Genomic DNA, 19,755 nt, shown 5'->3' with positions numbered 1-19,755 from the left:
ACTCACTTGTTTAATTGTCATTTAAATGTTATTTTAATGTCTTCTTAGCAGCTTTCCTTTGCTAAACACTTTGATTTGCATTGGATCTGAATGTTGCTGGATAAATAAACTTGCCTTACACTCATCAGGTGGACACAGCAATAACGCTCCCTGTTTGCTAAACTTCGCACATAAACTAATATCTGAAAAATAAACACAGTTAAAGGAGGTTGACATTGTACGGCCTTCTCCTTACAATAGTAAGCACAGAAGGGCACAGCAGCATCACACTGAGTCAGAGTGTAGTCTCCATCACGCACAGCTGCTGTCAAACCGAGTCTCCTGCTAAAAAACACAAAGGAGAAGAAGTAAACCAGTTGAAACCAAACCCACCGAGTGAGGAGGAGCAGGAGGGGGTGGAGGGGGGGGGGTGAGAGGTGACGGGATACTTTGTCTGGGAGGCCACAGATCAAAAACACGCAGCCTGTGATCGGCGTCTGGCCTGTAGCACCACCGCTGCCACTCGGATCTCCAATTGTTGCTCCGGCAATCTGAGCCTGGTGCCGTGCTCAGCTGCAGGCAGGTCTCACCAGGTCTCATCAGGTGTGTGCGTCTCCGGCTTCACTCTCTCTCACCTGCTGCGGATCCACACCAGCGACTGCCACGGAGACGCAGAACTGGCTCGACAACCGCCTTGAGGCAACAGAGCGGCCCGCAGGTGACTGTGATGAACGGAGGTGACAAATAAAGCAGGTGCTCGGGGTCGCCATGGAGACACAACAGCAGGGAGACACGGTGGGAATGCAAACATGTTTACATGGCATGTGGGGAAAAGTGTTTGCCCAAGAGCACGGGGACAGAGCAGGCTTCATTAGGAGTACACAACCCGAAACACCACTTACAGGCACGGCTCACGTTACACAATGGGACTCTGCCGGTGAGCAAGGTGCACGGATCCTCACAACAATGTTTAGACGACAACATGCTCGGGAGGAATATTGTGTGGTTGTTTCAGCCCTGAGGCTTCACACTTCCATTCTGTAGTTTGAATCTCTTCGTCTGGACTCCTACTTTGGGCCTGTTTTTCCTCCTCGAGACATAAAGGACACTTCAGTTGACCCAAGTTGCCAAAAACTATTCAGCTCCTCCATGCTCCCACACAAATAACTCAAGCCCAAATATCTTCCTCCTCGTGGTGACGTCAGAGAATTGAGTTTTCCATGTTACTCTCCGCCTCCACAGCAACTGGGGGTGACACCGCCCTCCCCCCTGACCTGACCCACCGAGAAGCTCCTTCTTTTTTTTCCAGGGGGGAGCATTGTTCCCCACACTTGAATGGATTGCCCTCTAATTCATCTCAGCGTGGATAATAGTGTACAAAAGCCAAGGAAGCCGGGGTCTGGGGTGCAGGACAAAACCCGACAGGGCCGGAGTTATAAAGCCATACATGCTGAAGTAAACGGGCCTGTGAGGAATCCACAACAACCACTGCAGCACTGCACAGTGATTCTTACTGAAGAAATCACTTTAATGGAAGATAAAAGTGTCCATGGAGAAATACTGGACTTCTACACGTTTGTGGTGGCAGTCGAAATCAATCAATCCCACCAAGGAAGGAAAATCTTCTAAGGATAAAGACACATTAGGTCACTTATTTTTGATCCGATGGTTCCTAACTGGAGTAGTTGTTCTTCCAAATGTCAAAGTCTGCGTAAACGAGAGTTAAAAGTTCAACTTTGGGAACTTTTTCTGTCCAACTTTCTTGAATAGAACAATGATCTTTTAGGAAAACACGTTTATATGAAGAATAAGTTAAAGCAATAGTTGTTTACTGAATGTGAATAAGTATTCATTCACATATTTACAATATTAGTCCAAGTAGGTAAACTGCCACGTGATACAAACTTCAGGAGGGTACTGTCAATTGCAAAGAAAGAGTCTTGACTGTATACTAGTAAGAATTAGAGATATACATGTATGTTTACATTATTTAAGTTCTATAGAACAAAGTTTGACTAACTCAAAATGACTAATGTTACCATATAGTAAAGACAAAGCCTGGTAGTACTTTTCTCCTGGTTAATGTAAAATAATCCACATTTAATCCAGTTTCATTGTTGCCCAGTGTAAAACTACAACTAATCACATTACATAAGAGTGGCTGCTAATTTGAAAATCCCTCTAACTAGAACATATTTTACACTTAAGGTCACAAAATCCTTCCTTTTAATCTGTATTTAAGCACATTCTTGGTCTCCATAGTAACCGCAATGAATGGACCAAGATAAGTTCTCCCAAAGTGCAGAGAACAAGCTGCTGGTTCCTGTGGGTTTTGCACCTTCACCCATGAGCAAAGCAACAGATTCAGACCCTGGAAAACCTCCACTGACGTGATCCCGGATCTGCACTGCAGGACATGTTCTACCTTCCACCTGAGAGGAGTGAGAAACAGCAGCAGAGGACGTTCAAGAGAGAGAGAGACAGAAAGAGAGAGAGAGAGAGAGAGAGAGAGGGGCCGCGTCCTGCTCCACTTACCCGGGGATGAGGAGGCTGCTCCGGGCACGTAATCCGCTCCGACACCGCTGGAGCTGGTCGATTAGTTGATGCGTTGTGTTGCAGGTTGTGTGTCACTGCAGCCGTGACACACACTCACACTCTCTCTCACTCACTCACACACACACATAGACAGACAGACACACACTGACACCAGCAGCCGCAGAACGAGCTCACTGTGGCGAGCGTCCTCGTCCGCGATTGGACCAGGTGGAGCAGGCGCGTGCACGTGTGCCCCCCTCCTGTGCGCGTCACCCGCAGCTTGTGACCACTGGTGCAAACATAAACCATAACCCCTTGTACTGGGATTACAGTGACCAGCATTATCACAGTTTACAGCACTATTGTTAGAAATGTGTGGCAAATGTTCAAAATACAAACAAACTATATTAATATCACAAAGTTTTATCTTGATATGATATATCTTGTAAGTAAAAATGATGAGTGTTTTTTTCATCTATCGAAGGTCAAAAACATATATTTCAAGAGATTTGAAAAGAGAGAAAGAGATTATAACTTTAAAGGAGCTGAGATCTTTAGAAATACAAGATCCAGAACCAAACTGAATCAGTTTATGCAACAATCTCTACATAGATAAATAAAAAAACAATTAAAGCTAGCATGTTGAGGAAAAAGAATGAAATGTGAATGTTTTGTTTTGTTGTGTCAAGTAAATAATTTAGCGATCTTCTTTGAATGGTATAAAAAGAATTGTAACTTCGGGACAGATATGAGGGACTGAGTTGTCCTGCAACTATTAACATTCTTTATTTCATTGAGCTATTTGCTTTTCTTTAATTAAAGTCTTATGAAAGAGAAATTGTTGTTTTCTTTGGTCGATGATTTAAATAAACTTATAAAAGAAAATATCAGCATTTGACGCACGCACTTTGGGGACACTATGTCCTGATGCAGCCCCCACCCGCCAGCCACGCCCTCCGCCATGTTTTCACAACACACATAACGTGACAAAAAGTTTTCTTTGATTTCAATCCTCATCCATTATGTGCTTTGATATTCTTACAGGCCTTCAACGTTTCCACAATTACACAATGAGTCTGATACAATTATGAGATTGAATGCAGTGCATTAAGTATAATAAAGCTAAAAGTCTGCAAGGCAGTGTGCGTATTGTAAATTAATTTCATTGCTACAACTTTAAATATCCCGTGATTCATTTTTCTTTGTTCACTTTCAAGCTACTGCCATGAAAACCCAACAAAACAAAACTCCGGAGACGCTTAAAGAAAAGAAACTTTTTATTTTCCAAAAGGTTACACCACATTCTGAATCTTTTTAAACTCACCAATTGTTAATGTTTCATTATTACAAAGGTAGAGATCCACTAGTACACAATAGTACTAGCCCATCATTCTGTGGGTCTTCAGGAAGAAAAAGAAAGAAACAAAGAACAAACGGCTGCATTGGTCATCGACTACACACTCAAGGTAAAAGAGAAAATTACAAATATATTTATATATATATATATATCCACCTATTTCCAGGAAACAAGAGATTGTTTTCCAAAGTTCACACTCTCACACTGCTACAGTGAGCCGTAGTAAAAGTACAAATCAACAAAGTGAGGATATGACATCCCCTTTGAAAAATATACTTTTATAAAGCCCAATGAAGGAAACCGTCAGCAGCACAGGCAAAGGATGCTGGTCTTTTACACTTTACAAAAGACAAAGTTTCTCGGGTTATTTGTAATTTGGTTCACAATTTACATATCAAAAAGTTTTTTTTGTAATTAGTCTCAAATGCATAAATGTGCATGTGTGCAATATGGATAAATACCTTAAGAAATAGCATTTCCTCAAATAGATTCTGACTTTCTACAGTTAATGGAGCATTTCCTATTAAAAACAAAACACAGCTATAATTTATTTTCGTATGGAGTGTTCTGACGTGATATAGGCTTTAAATATATCATTGGAGTGTGCGTTTGTTTGGTCCATTCTCTTCCATCGAGAGTTGGTCCTGAAAACTGGTAGTGACGGTGCCTGTTTCTGATTGAAAGACCAGTAAGCATGAAGGAGAGGAGTGGAACTAATTCATGAATCAAGGCACGTTTCGTCACGTAAGGCAGGTCCCTCACTTTCTCTGAAATAGAGGAGATTCAACACACTGGTTCAGTCGTAGGAAAATAGGGAATTTGTGACAACATGGGTTGTACACACCTGACATGTCTCCACTCTATATACAAGTCAATTCTGTTTGCAAAGACTAAATGTGTTCCTGTTTTTAACCACGGGGGGCAGCATTTCACTTCCAATGTCTAGTCTGCCAAAACATGAAAGAATTACAATACACAATTTAGAAAACAGTCCCTGAACGCGTCCCAGACCACCCCCGAATCCGTCCGAACCATCAGTTGTAAATACATCACTCGGGTGCATTGGACCTTTTTTTCCTGTGACACATGTTAATGCCATGTAAGAGGCTCATGATCATATAACACGTGACATTTGTTAGTTAACGGCCAAACTTTTCAATCTTAAATTAAAAGCAAGAGTTTGACACTTTGGGAAATATCTAAATCTTAGTCCATAACTCTATCTGTTAGCTTAGTTTAGCATGAAGACTGGAAACAGGGAAACCGTTTGCCCGCCTCTGTCCTAAGGTACAACCCACTGCCCCACATAAAACCACAACTTATTTTTTTATACACTTTGGTTTTTGTATTAGTGTCAGTTAGAGGGCAGGGAGATGTTTTTTAACCTTTGGACAGAGTCAGAATAGCTGTTTTCATTCTTTATGCTAAGCTAATCCTAACAAACCAGGTGCTGGCTTTCATTAAAGGTTCAGTGTGTAGACTTAAGTGACATCTAGTGGCGAAGTTGCATGTTGCAGCTGAACACCCCTGACCTCACCCTCCCCTTCCAAACATGGAAGAGAACCTGTGGTAGCCTTAAGTTGTTAAAAACTCAAAAGGTGTTTAGTTTGTCCAGTTTGGACTACTGTAAAAAACATGATGGCTTCTGCAGAGAGGACCCTGATGTCAATATGAAGTATTTAAATATAAAGGCTCCATTCTAGAGAAAATAAAACAATTTGTACAATTTAGATGAAACACACAAGGGAAAATCACTTGGATAATTTTACCAATAGATCCTTTTCACCTAAATCTTACACACTGAACCTTTAAGTGACGAATGTGAGATGGTGTTGATTCTACGCAAAAGAAAGAAAATAGGCATATTTCCCCAAAATGTCAAACTATCACTTTATTCAGTGTTTGCTTTTAAAGATGATCAGTTTGCATTTGCATGACCTAGACATCTGAATGTGATTCCACCCCAATTATCACAACATGTGTAAAGGAAAATCTTCCTTGATAAAGCATGCATCCTCATCTCAGTCTGCTGGTGAGAGGGATATCGATAATGTGAATATAATGGGCAGACGATGTTAATCTTGTAGCTGCCCGTACAGAACCAGCATGTCCGCCGTGCTGGGACACAACATTCATAAGCTGGAATACAAAAGATGAACAGTTTCCAGATGTGTTTACTGCAGCAACTCCTGTTCAACGTTTTTTTTTTTTTTGTCAAACAGTATAAAAGTGCATTTCCTATGATTTGAAAAACAGGTACAGCTGAGAAGAATTGTTTAAGAACAAGAGTAAAACAGATTGTGGTTTCTTTTTTTTTTTGTTAAAAGATTGACAATTCAGAGATTTGAAAAGACAGTTGTAGAGTTGTAGTTGTAGAAGAGGGTTTCCTGTCGTTTGCTTTGTACAACTTGACATTTCCCGTCAAAGCCCCAAACTGAGCCACTGTGGCTTTGAGGAGTGATTAGTGCTCTTCCAGCCAAGATGGACTGTCCCCACCTGGCATTTTCAACTTGATGTGGAACTGCTTCAGTGTCTGTTCCAGCTGCTGTTGGTTTCCAGCGTAGTATGCAGCTATGGCATTGTGGAACAAGATGAGCTGGTTGTGCAATACCTTCACCTGTTAGGCAGTCGGGGAAGGAGAACGAGTGATTATGAGCAGATTTGGCTTTGATGAACATGATACACAGATTTTAGGCTCTAGCTGACCTTGTTCTCTTCCAGGAACTTAAGCTTGACAGCAACATCCTCTCGCATCTTCTCGTACTTCTCACGGTGGAGCTGGAACTGCTGCTGCGACAGCTCGATCTTGGGCATGGTGATGGCATCACGGGGCCCCAAGTTCAGCTCCTCCAAATCCGTGCGGTAGGCGTCATACTCAACTCTGGGGAAGTGACATCATTTTACACCATCAGAACCGTGTGTGTGAATTTACATCACAAAATGTAAAGACACACCGAATTGACAACTAACTGGGAAAAATTTATTTAGCCAAAAATAGAGCGAAAGGGAGAATAATTATTCGACTTTTATACTTCAGCAGGAAACAAACACTCTTCTGAAGGACTTATACTGTTCTTCTGTTGTCTGCTGATGTGTGGACTGTTTGCAACCACATTCATCAACTTTATAAAGATGATATGATAATTACTGCTTGTTGCTTTGCCCCCAAGTAAACAAAAAAGATTAATAAAAAGGTAGATTTAAGTTTGATTGGCTTTTCTTTGACCAAGTGCAGCTGGAAAAAACAGTTCTATAAAGTTAAAAGCATAATTGTGCATGTTACCTGGCTACTTCATACTGTTTGATAGTAATCATGGTGTCGTCGATTGTTTTGTCCACAAGTGTGTTCACACTGGCGATGAAGAATGTGATGGCACCCAGCAGGTTCTCTCCATTTTTGGACAAAAGCTTTTGAGTTTCAGCATTGAAACCAAACTCCTCCTGAAAAACACAATCAAACATGAACAGGAGAATTAGAGGTTAATAAAACCTTGAGTCAACTCTTTTGCGATCACTCATCACGAAACAAGATAGGTTAACGTATGAATGTATCAATAGATATAGACTCACATGGAGTTCTGGAGACTTGAGGCTGAGGTCAGCGAAGGCGTCGCCCAGCTGCCTCTGGGTCTGCATTATCTGGGACAGCTGATTGGCCAGCGTCTGAGCCAGCCTTATCACATTCTGGTACTTCCTCTTGTTGTCACGAAGGACTTCAATCTGAGCCTCCAGCTCCAGGTCGACGGTCCTCGAGCCCCGACCCAGCTTCTCTGACAGGATCTGCCTGGTACACTGCAGAGGAAAGCAGGCTGATTAACACACACACGCTAACATGTTAGAATACTGTGGGTGACTGTGAGGAGTTTGTATTTGAGTCAGGGGGAGAAGGAGGAGACTGATGAAAGAATATATCAAAAGAACAGGCTGTAACAAATAACAAAGTCTAAGACAAGATATCAGTTAACGCAGTTGTCAGTTTGGGAAATAATTCACTTTGTCTGCCAACTTCCTACTTGACTGAGAGAAGATAAAGAGTGAGGCCAAGGCTGAGAAGAGTAGCAGAATGAAGGAGGGACATAAAAATAAATCAAGGACAGGGAGGTTTACTTTATAAGTGTTGATGCTCCACTTTCGCACTAGGTCCAGTTTTTCCATGGCTGGGCTCTTTAAGTCATCTGAAAGGACCAGGGCTCCAACGTTTGGCTGTGCATTCATTGCGCCTGGACAATTAAAAGTCATTCATTCATTTAGTTAGCGATTCAGTTAAATTATTTGAAAGATAGAAAGCCTGTGGTGAAAATTAGGGAAGTACATGTCAAGTTATTATCAAAACAGTGTCATTAGGGTTGTCTTGTTGACACTGAAACTTCCACACAGAACAAATTAAAAAGGCATTAGAGAACACGGGGGGCATGTGTGATTATTCAAATCAAAATGAGAATACAATTAGTCACAATAACCCACTTTGAATGTACTGACAATTGCAGCAAAACTTTTGGGCACAGAGGGAAATAGATTGGAGTCCGGAAACTGACGAACTGTAGGTAAAGGTTATCTGACAGAAAATGTGTAGCCAACTTCTGGTTCGATCGTGACTAGGGTTGCAAAGGGGCGGAAAGTTTCCACGGGAATATTAAGCTTGGGAATTTTGCAAAAAAAAAAATATATGCAAATTAAACGCTGAGCAATAAAAACATCATTCAAAACACTATTTTAAAGATGTATGGAATGCAGCACACACTGCACGTTGAGTTTCAACCCTCCACTGTGCATTCTTCCATCACATGCACAGATAATTCCCAGCATCCTGCACACTACAGCAGGGCTATTGAGGCCTGCTGTAGTGTGCAGGACTAGTCAGGTAAGTTTCAATATTACTCGGGGAAAATATATTAGCATGCTTATTGAGGATTGTTCATCTGTTCATCTAGCCTATTTCCATTCATGTATCCATCAATTGTAAAATATTTTTACAGACTATTCCAAATGTTTGGCTAACTATTTATATCTGTGGCATTGCATTCGTTTTTTTTTTTTACAAACTTTTTTCTCATCTTATTCTACAGAACAATGCCACGTGCACTATCTCATGTGTGGAGACATTTCACCATCCAATGTAAAAGGAAAGGCTGTGTACATTTGCAAATACTGTGCAAAGACCTATGTTAAGAATGACACAAAGATGCAGAAGCGTATAGTCAAGTGCCCAAAGTTTCCTCAGGGCTCAAATCAGCCTACGACACAACAAAATGTTTATATTTATGTCTGTATATGACAAGGTAAATACAGTTAGTATAAATTACCCACAACATTTCCAGTTTATTCCTGTTGATTCCCGTATATTCCCGTTAATTCCCATGGAAAGTTTCCAACTTCGAATATTCCCGGAATTTTGCAACCCTAATCGTGACACCTCCAGTCTGCATGGTGAAGTGTTCACGGGCAAGACACTAAACGCATAGATTGCCCTCACGATTGTGCCGTCAGTTTGTGAATGGTGAGTGATAGAGGAGCACTGCGTATAGAAACGTATGAATGTGTGTGTGAATGGCTAAATGCTTTGAGTGGTTGATATAAGACTGGAAAGTTACTACATAAATATAAGACATTTACAGTTTCATAATAAATGTAAAAAGCTGTAATTTTAGCTTCAACAAAGTGATGCTTACAATTGACAACCTAATGCTTCTCTTCATTAGGCTGGACCACATTTATCTGGTTAATTAGTTGTTTATTAATCAGTCAGTCTCTTTTCTCATAGTGTCAAACAATCTAAACTAAAAACTTACCTAACTAACTTTTTAGTATTTGCTTGTCAAAGACCTCTACCAGCTCAAGTCTACTAAGCTAAACCATAAACTCCTCAGCTATGAGGGTTATGTAGGGATGCTATAGAAGTATGAAGCATACAACTGATAATGATTAACATCTACCCTGCAGCTTTATACAGACTGTATAGCATGTGTTTAGCAACCAGTGTTTCCAGTTAAGCTTTGTGTTACCAACACAGGACAATATCCATATATTTATTTGACTTTGGTCAAGTACAATTGGTCCAACCTTTTACCACATTAAGTCAGTTTCAGGTTCACCAGAGCCGGACTATGGGTGACAACTTTTGCGAGGACAAAGGTTGCAAGCAGGAAAACCCACTGAGATTAATCGTGAAAGCAGTTTTCTTTCCAAGCCAAGCAAATATTTTAAGGCATCAAGAAGTTGCATCGAATCTAGAAATAGTGATGTCTAGATCTTAGAAAAATTACTCTAAGGAGAATATCAACACTTAAAATTAGCAAGTGGAAAGCAGACAAACTACTTCTATTAGCCCAGATTTATGCAATGGCAACGTTTGCAGAGCCATTGAACAAGAAAGGGGGAGAGGACAGGTTTGATTCTGAATGTAGCGCAGCCTGTGGGAACAAGGAGAAGGTAGGAAACTGAGAAAGGTCCAGTAGATTGGGGTTAATTTAGTGTGCAGATGGTGATGATTCAGTATCATCTCGTTCATACTCCTGCGGGTACCTTGCTCAGCCTGACTATCGCTGGAAGAGCGCGCCAGGCGCCCGGCAACAGCCGAGCTGGGAGCTACAAGTGCCACAGGAGACGTGGGCAGGCTTGCTGACCCTGGGAGATATTCAGAGTTATGATTCATTAGTATGTCACTCTCCCTCCTACACAAGCATAAGGGGGAAATTTGTCATTGATGTTGATTTCCTGTGCGTTTTATTGATATTTCAGCTCTCCCCATGTCGCAGAGTGACTGTTGTCATTAACAAAAGCCTTCCTCGTTCTGTGTAAATAACATGGAAAATAGCCATGGCAACCCTGTGGTAAAATGGTCAACAACAGCTTGCTGCTCTGTGAGGAGACTTGTATTAGCATTTGTAATAAGGGCGTGATGATGAAAAGGAAAAGAGGGTTAAAGCCTAGAGATCAGAGGAAACTCATTATTTTCAATTGGATGTCCACCTTTACAAATTCAAATGTCGGCCCTCTTAAATTTCACACAGATAAAAAAAATGTAGAGCCACAGGGAGAACGATGGCCTGTAAACACTGAATGAAGCAAATACCAAATAAAACCTGAGAGTTTCAAATGAGCTGCTGCATCTTACAAAAGTAATTGAGACAAAAACAAAACTCAAGACAATCATAGTGAAAATGAAGAGTGGAGTTTTTACCTTTGAATGGTCCTGATTCAATGATGCCCTCTGTTGTTGAAGCAAAGTTGCTGGAGGAGACACAGGACTCGGAGAGGTTGAGAGCACCAGGGCCACCGGGGTAAGGGTCCTATGAAAAGGTCAAACAGGGATTGTATTAACAGGTTTAGTGGTTGCGTACTGACATGGAAAAGGTTTGGTGAAATTTCTATATTAGTGCTCCACCAATATTAATATTTCATTTTCTATATTATAGGCTCTGTATATTGGCTCTATTTGTTTCATTGTTATTATAATATTATAATATATCGTCTTTCAACCTGACGACCTTCAGGACCTATTCAAAGTTTTGCTTGTGAGTGTATACGTTCTGAAAAGTCTCTTAATAAACTCTTACCCTCTGGAATACTGTCTCTGGGCTCTGATCCAGGTCTCCATTGCTGGTGACTGGAATTTCAGCGGCTGAGCTTCTATGGGACTCCTCAGCCATCGTGCTTTCCTGTATGGGGGGGGAGGTGAAAGGAAGAAGGTTATAGCTCAAACCTTCCTGCTGACAACCTGAGGACAGCTCACCATTAAGACAACAGGACTCAGGGTCCACTAGAAGGACACAGTGGCTGTGGACTGCCACCTTGTGGACACTGCCACAGTGGAAGTTATTGGCCTGGGCCAATAAATCCTGAGAACAAAAGATTGTACAAAACTCCCAGATTTGAAGATATGACCATTTTACTGCCCTAACAGCAGTATCGATGCAATAAAAATACTGTTATAACAGATTACAATTTAAGATTTGCAGCTAAACTGTCCAATCCCAGCCATTTACACCACAAATTTACCTTCTGGCCAAACCATGCTCTTTCAATTGTTCTTTTCATTAATTTGTGTGACAGGATGAGCGGCTTAGAGAGGTTTAAGTTTGTTATGTTGCATCATTACAGCATTTCACAGTGTATGTCGTTCTTGGGAAACAACTGACATTGAATTTCAACTGTCTTCTAGTTTACAGAGCTGTGTGATTATTTAACTAAACATCAAATATCTGAATAACAGCCTGTCACATTAAATCTGTCATTTATGTTCTAATTTGGAAAATCTTGTGCTACAGGAGCCTGCAAAAGGAAAAAACTCTCCATATGTAATATAATTGTAAATCATATGGACAGTCTGTCCCTGTGGATTAATATGTAACAGTGACATGGTGGCTGGTTAGCTGCACATTAACATATTGTCTCCTAGCGAGCCAAAGGGTGGAGACAACAGTGTGTGACCACATGAGTTTTGTTCGGGCTGTAGAACTGGCTGCCCATTGCTGCAGGCTGAAAATACAGCTGTGCTACTTTTAGTAAATTTCTTTTGGACCGAATCACTGTGGACTTGGGAACTAGGCCACTTGTCTAATCACTATAGAGTTTTGGATGTGAGCTTTGACTGGTCTTACAATGTAAAGCTGTTAAATGTAGAATAACAATACACCACTGAATTTAATGATCAATAAATCTTAAGTCCCTTAGAAACAGATCCATGCTCTTTGGACCTCAACCGGTGTGTAAATAATGTAAACAGCTACCAGATCACCAGGTAACAAGATCCAGGTCTCGTCTAAACTAACTGGTTTCACTGTGCAGGTAAACAAGGGAGTTTAAATAATGTGTTTCAATTAATAACACATACTTTAATTTGTTAAATCTCCCACATTTACTTATGTAATTTAGTAATGTATGTCTTAAATGACCAAAAGATATAACTCCTTGTTCTGGGTACAGACATCTGATTCTAAATTGGTATGAAAAACTTAAAATAATCCTAGTACATGTAAACCCCACAAACCTCTGTAAATACACAGGGGCACAAAAGATTATTTTATTTTACAGTTAAATTAATATAAAACATATAAAGATCATCTATTATATTAAGATAATGGTTATCCTACATTAGTTTCATAGTGTTTGAGATCAACTCCAATAATCACAGTAATCATTCCGATAAGGTTGATAACGATGAAGATCAAAATGATTATATTATTACTTTCAAATTAAAATTCCCTTTTTTTACTCCTGAGTGAAGGTTGTGACCTTAAACTCTCAGAGAATGACGGATATTATATAGATATATATTGGACATTTGTAATACGATTGATAACATGATACATGACCAAATAAGAACGGGTTAAACTGGTCGTGGATGAGAAGGCTGGACGTGAGGAAGCTGAGTGACTGGATGTTTTCCTTCTTGTGAGTCTAAATTTTAAAGCCAGGATCCACATACAAAGATTTCTGATATGTCAGACATGTTATCAGGACTTGGAATATGCACAACCAGAATATAACATACTAAAACGACCAACGTCAGGGCCTTTTAAATAATTCTCAGGACACAGACCCTTTGTCTGTTGTCGTGTGGCATAAATACTTAAAGGCCACACGACGCCCGCATGCAGGCAGGAAACTCAGACATGCACTACTAAGCTTGTCCACCTACGTAATGCAGATCAGACAGACTCCTGCCTGATAGTTCTCTCTGACACCAAGTTTAACGGATTGTCAGACAGAGGCACATCTCTGGTTACATGCATTTAAAAAAAATGGTGTAAATAAAGGCAGATTGTATTCACCATTTGCTGATCCTGTTTTTTTTTCTTCCCCCCATTCAGCTACAGCTGAACCATAACTATCCACAGATCTAGATTTAAGTGTCATAAAGCATTATGGAACTAATTCAGTCGTGGATCCACTGATGATCAGGGCTCTGAGCCAAAAAGATCCCACCCACCATCTGCAAACAGTCCACAGGAAAGCCTGCTAACAGTGTTGGCCCAGTGGATCAGGGAAGGTGGTTAAGTGGCTGAAAGTTAATCAGGCGTATGTAAGGGCAAGGTATGGCATGTCATGGTTTGCCATTCCCTGCAGCTCAGTATCCTGGATACAAGCTAACCTGACGTGAGAGGGAGGGATAACAACAATGAGCTAATTGTGCAATTAGCTGCGTCAGCCAAAGAGGAGAAAGAAAAGCCTCATCTTGCCTCCAGAGCTGGATTCTCACTGCAAAAGTGTTCGAAGTGGAATGCAGAATGGATGGATATATTTCTGGATAACAACTGTGCTACATATAGGGCTATTAAAAGGAGAGGGTATAACCAAAAAAGAGGAGTTTCTCTGTTTGAAATCTATGCAATCTGCTGTGCAATAATAGCTCTGGGCTCCGAGTCACACGTTCCAATAACACAAGAAATGTGGGACTGCCTTAGAATGTGCAGTCAGGAGTCCAAATCCGTCTCACTTTGCCAGCCATGTGACTGTTAGCATGTAGAGTTCAAGGGCTCTGTACACACCCAACGTACAAATAGGAACTATTATGAGGAAATTGGATTGTTTACATCACGTGTTTTTTCCACTTACACACAAGGTAAGCGTATGGCTGTAGAAGAGGGTATACTTACCAACAAATAATGTCTCAAATACATCATAGAAATACATACTGTATACACTCATTGAGCACTTTATTAGAAACATGTGCAGCAGTGCAATGAATAAAGTCACTAAATGTGGTGTGATGGATCTAGGCCAATTTGTGTTTCTGAAACTGCTGATCTGGGATTTTCATGGAGAGTTTCAAGAGTTTTTGCTCAGAATGGTCTGAAATATCATTCTTTGAGGAGCAGCTCTGTGGACAGAAACACTTTGGTGATGATGAGGTCAGATGAGAATAGCCAGACTGGTTGGGGTTGACAGAAAGCAGGGGTGACTCAGATAACCACTCTTTACAACTGTGGTGAGCAGCAAAGCATCTTAGATATGTCGAAACCTGAGGCAAAGGAGCTGCAACAGCAGGAGACCATATCGGGTTCTACTCCTGTCAGCCAAGAACATAAATCTGAGGCTGAAATGGGCCCAGCTTCACTAAAACAGGACAATTAAGACTGGAAAACATATCCTGGTCTTAAGAATCATGATGTCTCCTGGGACAAACAGACAGTATCTGGCATCAACAGCATGTATGTGTAGGCTGGTGGTCGTGGTGGTGTAATGGTGTGTGGGATATTTCCTTGGCAACTTAATATAAACCAATCATTGTTTGAATGCCACAGCCTCTCTATGTGTAATTGCTGACCAAATGCATCACTTCATGGCCATCTTTATCTTTTAATGGCTGCTGCCAGCATCGTAATGCACCAAGTATTGGTTTCATGAACCTGACAGTGAGTTCACTGTATTTTAGTTGTCTCCCCAGTCGCCAGACCTGAATCCAAAGGAAAGTTTATGGATGTGGTAGAACAGAAGAATGTGCAGCTGACAAATCTGGAAAAAATCTGGACCAGAATGTCAAGGGAACGTTTCCAGCATCCTGTGGAAGCAATGCCACGGAGAATTGAGGCTGATTTGAGAGCCAAGGGAGGGTTCGTCCAGCATGGCGTTCCTAATAAAGTGCTTGGTGAGTGTATTTTTTTTTACACAATGATAGAAATAAGAAATAACTTTCAGGAAAGCCAGCGTAATACAAAGCCAATAAACTGAGCAAAGCTTAGAATATCTCCAAACACATACGGAACATCACAGACACTTAGAATCAGCGAGAAAGCCACCAACTGCACCGAGAGCCACAACTACACCAACTATCTCTCTTAAGCCCTCCAGCAAAGCAGAATGGAATCTGAAACACCGCTACCAACACAAACAAAAGGCGAAAACACAGACACACACACAAACACACTCCTCAGGGCTAGAAGTCATGGGCATGTTGTTGATTGTATCATATAAAGCTTCAGAACAAACCCAATCATTCTTTGGATATATAGGAAAAGAGACCGCCACCAACACAGCAAATCAAGATCACAACAGCCACATCAACAGGTGCGCTGCAAGGAAGAGCTAGAAAGCTAAAGCTGGAAGATAAATATCACCTTTGTTTCAGTGTCAGAATCTCCGCTCTCCTCTGGCGCCTCAGCTGTTTCACCATGATGATTTGTCCTGTGCCCCCCCGTGTCTACCCTGACAGACTCGTGTGCAGCTTCAGCATCCCTGTGAGTCACCACGCACTCCTTCTGAATGTCCTCGTCACTCTTTCCTGCATTTTCCTCACCGCTGTCAATCGGGATGTCGTACAGCACCTCATCAGTGCTAGCGCTTCCCCTACGGTCGTCTACGCTCTCCTGTCTCTCATCCTCACTCAAGCTCTCCTTTGCCTTGTCAGACTCTTCACTTTCCATCTGAGGGTTCTCAGCTGAGGTCCTCCCCGATTCAGCCTCAAGACTAACTTCAGACATACCTGAAAACAGACAGACAGGAGGGTGTGAATGGGTCCTATCAAGCTGGCTGACTGCTGCTAGTGAACTACTACCCAGGCCCCAGTCCTGTACATGTACAGGAAAGATAAATCCCTGTTTAACAAAACCTACTGCTCATAGGATGTATTCCATGAACCCTTAAAGAAAAAAAGCTAGGCTGCTGCTTGAACATAAACGTTGTTAACCTGTCTGACCAGTTTTCTATTATAATAATGGTACGTTGACATGACATATATACTGGTTCCTTTTTTACAGAACAAGAAAAGTACAGAGAAAGTTACATGTCCATCGAGAAATGTAGCTAATTAGAAAACTTTTTCTTTAACAAGGTTATCTGTTGGGTGTTGATTATCATCCATCTGCACAGTACTTATTCCCAGATACAAATAATCATTGTAGTACTGGAGTTTATGCTTTGCAAATAAACCCAAACTGAACATTTCCCTCTAAAAAGGTGCTAACCTAAGAATATATCAGATCCTTGAACACCATACGTGCCCTGTCGTATCCTTAGGCCATTTCTCAAAGTCCCGGTTGAGGACCAGAAGTGACCGGGTGTTTTCAATGAGGGCTTCCAATCTTTGACACAATCTCTCTCCTGATTCTCTTTTAAATCTCTCTTAAAGACACATTCTTATTTATGTGTGATCATCAAATTGCTATTGTTTCCTTTACATTTTTGAGGTAGTGCACAGGTTTTTATCAGTTTGCAAGAAAAACATTTGCTTTCTGGAGTTTATGCTTTGCAAATAAACCCAAACTGAACATTTCCCTCTAAAAAGGTGCTAACCTAAGAATATATCAGATCCTTGAACACCATACGTGCCCTGTCGTATCCTAAGGCCATTTCTCAAAGTCCCGGTTGAGGACAAGAAGTGACCGGGTGTTTTCAATGAGGGCTTCCAATCTTTGACACAATCTCTCTCCTGATTCTCTTTTAAAGCTCTCTTAAAGACACATTCTTATTTATGTGTGATCATCAAATTGCTATTGTTTCCTTTACATTTTTGAGGTAGTGCACAGGTTTTTATCAGTTTGCAAGAAAAACATTTGCTTTCTGGAGTTTATGCTTTGCAAATAAACCCAAACTGAACATTTCCCTCTAAAAAGGTGCTAACCTAAGAATATATCAGATCCTTGAACACCATACGTGCCCTGTCGTATCCTAAGGCCATTTCTCAAAGTCCCGGTTGAGGACAAGAAGTGACCGGGTGTTTTCAATGAGGGCTTCCAATCTTTGACACAATCTCTCTCCTGATTCTCTTTTAAAGCTCTCTTAAAGACACATTCTTATTTATGTGTGATCATCAAATTGCTATTGTTTCCTTTACATTTTTGAGGTAGTGCACAGGTTTTTATCAGTTTGCAAGAAAAACATTTGCTTTCTGGAGTTTATGCTTTGCAAATAAACCCAAACTGAACATTTCCCTCTAAAAAGGTGCTAACCTAAGAATATATCAGATCCTTGAACACCATACGTGCCCTGTCGTATCCTTAGGCCATTTCTCAAAGTCCCGGTTGAGGACAAGAAGTGACCGGGTGTTTTCAATGAGGGCTTCCAATCTTTGACACAATCTCTCTCCTGATTCTCTTTTAAAGCTCTCTTAAAGACACATTCTTATTTATGTGTGATCATCAAATTGCTATTGTTTCCTTTACATTTTTGAGGTAGTGCACAGGTTTTTATCAGTTTGCAAGAAAAACATTTGCTTTCTGGAGTTTATGCTTTGCAAATAAACCCAAACTGAACATTTCCCTCTAAAAAGGTGCTAACCTAAGAATATATCAGATCCTTGAACACCATACGTGCCCTGTCGTATCCTTAGGCCATTTCTCAAAGTCCCGGTTGAGGACAAGAAGTGACCGGGTGTTTTCAATGAGGGCTTCCAATCTTTGACACAATCTCTCTCCTGATTCTCTTTTAAAGCTCTCTTAAAGACACATTCTTATTTATGTGTGATCATCAAATTGCTATTGTTTCCTTTACATTTGAGGTAGTGCACAGGTTTTATCAGTTTGCAAGAAAAACATTTGCTTTCTGGAGTTTATGCTTTGCAAATAAACCCAAACTGAACATTTCCCTCTAAAAAGGTGCTAACCTAAGAATATATCAGATCCTTGAACACCATACGTGCCCTGTCGTATCCTTAGGCCATTTCTCAAAGTCCCGGTTGAGGACAAGAAGTGACCGGGTGTTTTCAATGAGGGCTTCCAATCTTTGACACAATCTCTCTCCTGATTCTCTTTTAAAGCTCTCTTAAAGACACATTCTTATTTATGTGTGATCATCAAATTGCTATTGTTTCCTTTACATTTTTGTGGCAGTGCAAAGGTTTATATCAGTTTGCAAGAAAAACATTTGCTTTCTGGAGTTTGTTCTTTGCAAATAAACCCAAACTGAACATTTTCCTCTAAAAAGGTGCATGTGACGACCTCAAGCTTCCATCAATAATCGGGTTTGTAACAGGTAAATATCTGCAGTCACTTTGGAGAATGTGAAGTGACGTGCCCGCTTCAGGGTTTCCTCTCTCTCTCTCTGCAGGGAAACAAGTTTAATCTCTTGGTTATAAAGTAATTACCGTAAAGATGAAGCGGACACGTGTCAATCTTTACAGCTGCTGGAACATGACAAGTCAAAAACTGCCATGTCAGGTGAATTACCTGTTGCTGCAGAGTCCTGTGACTGAGCAGGTGGTCCAGAAGTACTAGCGATACTTGTACTTTAAATGCAGTATACTGTGTGTACTGTTGAAGGATGGAGGATACACGGATGTACTGCAAACATTCAACAGAACCTACGTGTGGCTTCTCCCCACCCTCCACCCTGTGTTAGCTTAACGCCGAACACTCATCTGAGTTCACACAGCCATTTATTGTTGCTAGCTAACGTGGCTAATGCGACCAGCTAACTAACCAGCTAAAACTAACTTAACACGTCCGGAAGTCATCTCCCCCGTTTCGAAAAAGCTGCACAACTCTTTGCATACAAGGAAATGGCGATGCCGGAAAAAAAACTTTACCTGTGTGTGCGGCCGTGGCTAACTCTGTAGCACTGTTAGCCGCCGTTAGCTTCGGTTCTCTGGGTCCCTGCTCGGTGTCGTGGCGCCGCCGGACGTGTCGCCGCTTCCGCCTGTTTTCTGTGTAAACACTCGCTCGGATAAAAAACTACAAAGTTCTCATCGGAGGAGCGTCGCTCTCCAGCAGCAGCGGACTCGCAGTTCGAACCCCGGAAGACTGAGCCACTGTGTGTACGGGGGCCCTCGGCTGTCATCAAAGGCGAACTGCATCATATGCTGCATGCGGGCTCCCTCTGCTGGTTCATGGAGGTGTATGCACTTAGATGGATGGATAGATAGATAGATAGAGACAGACAGACAGACAGACAGACAGACAGACAGACAGACAGACAGACAGACAGACAGACAGACAGACAGACAGACA

General features: G+C 41.3%; 1 protein-coding gene across 4 annotated transcripts; it reads right to left on the bottom strand.

Annotated features, from left to right (window-relative positions):
* Positions 1–3,773: 3,773 nt before the first annotated feature.
* Positions 3,774–19,561, bottom strand: arfip1 (ADP-ribosylation factor interacting protein 1 (arfaptin 1)). Of its 4 annotated transcripts, XM_061091700.1 has the most exons (10): positions 19,335–19,561; positions 15,931–16,295; positions 11,428–11,529; positions 11,052–11,160; positions 10,394–10,495; positions 7,979–8,091; positions 7,442–7,663; positions 7,155–7,312; positions 6,578–6,752; positions 3,774–6,488 (listed from the first exon to the last, which is right to left on the bottom strand). In XM_061091700.1, the coding sequence occupies exons 2-10, from the start codon at positions 16,291–16,293 to the stop codon at positions 6,333–6,335; spliced, it is 1,500 nt and encodes a 499-aa protein (XP_060947683.1). In that variant the 5' UTR covers positions 16,294–16,295; positions 19,335–19,561; the 3' UTR covers positions 3,774–6,332. The 4 variants fall into 4 exon arrangements, with proteins under 4 accessions (XP_060947683.1, XP_060947691.1, XP_060947699.1 ...); XM_061091708.1 differs by lacking the exon at positions 10,394–10,495; XM_061091716.1 differs by lacking the exon at positions 15,931–16,295.
* Between the last annotated feature and the right edge of the window lie 194 nt (positions 19,562–19,755).

Source organism: Limanda limanda, chromosome 2 (genome assembly GCF_963576545.1).
Source record: "Limanda limanda chromosome 2, fLimLim1.1, whole genome shotgun sequence".
Taxonomy (NCBI): Eukaryota; Metazoa; Chordata; class Actinopteri; order Pleuronectiformes; family Pleuronectidae; genus Limanda; species Limanda limanda.
Note: the sequence above shows the minus strand (reverse complement) of the source record. Positions and strands in the feature narration are given on the sequence as shown.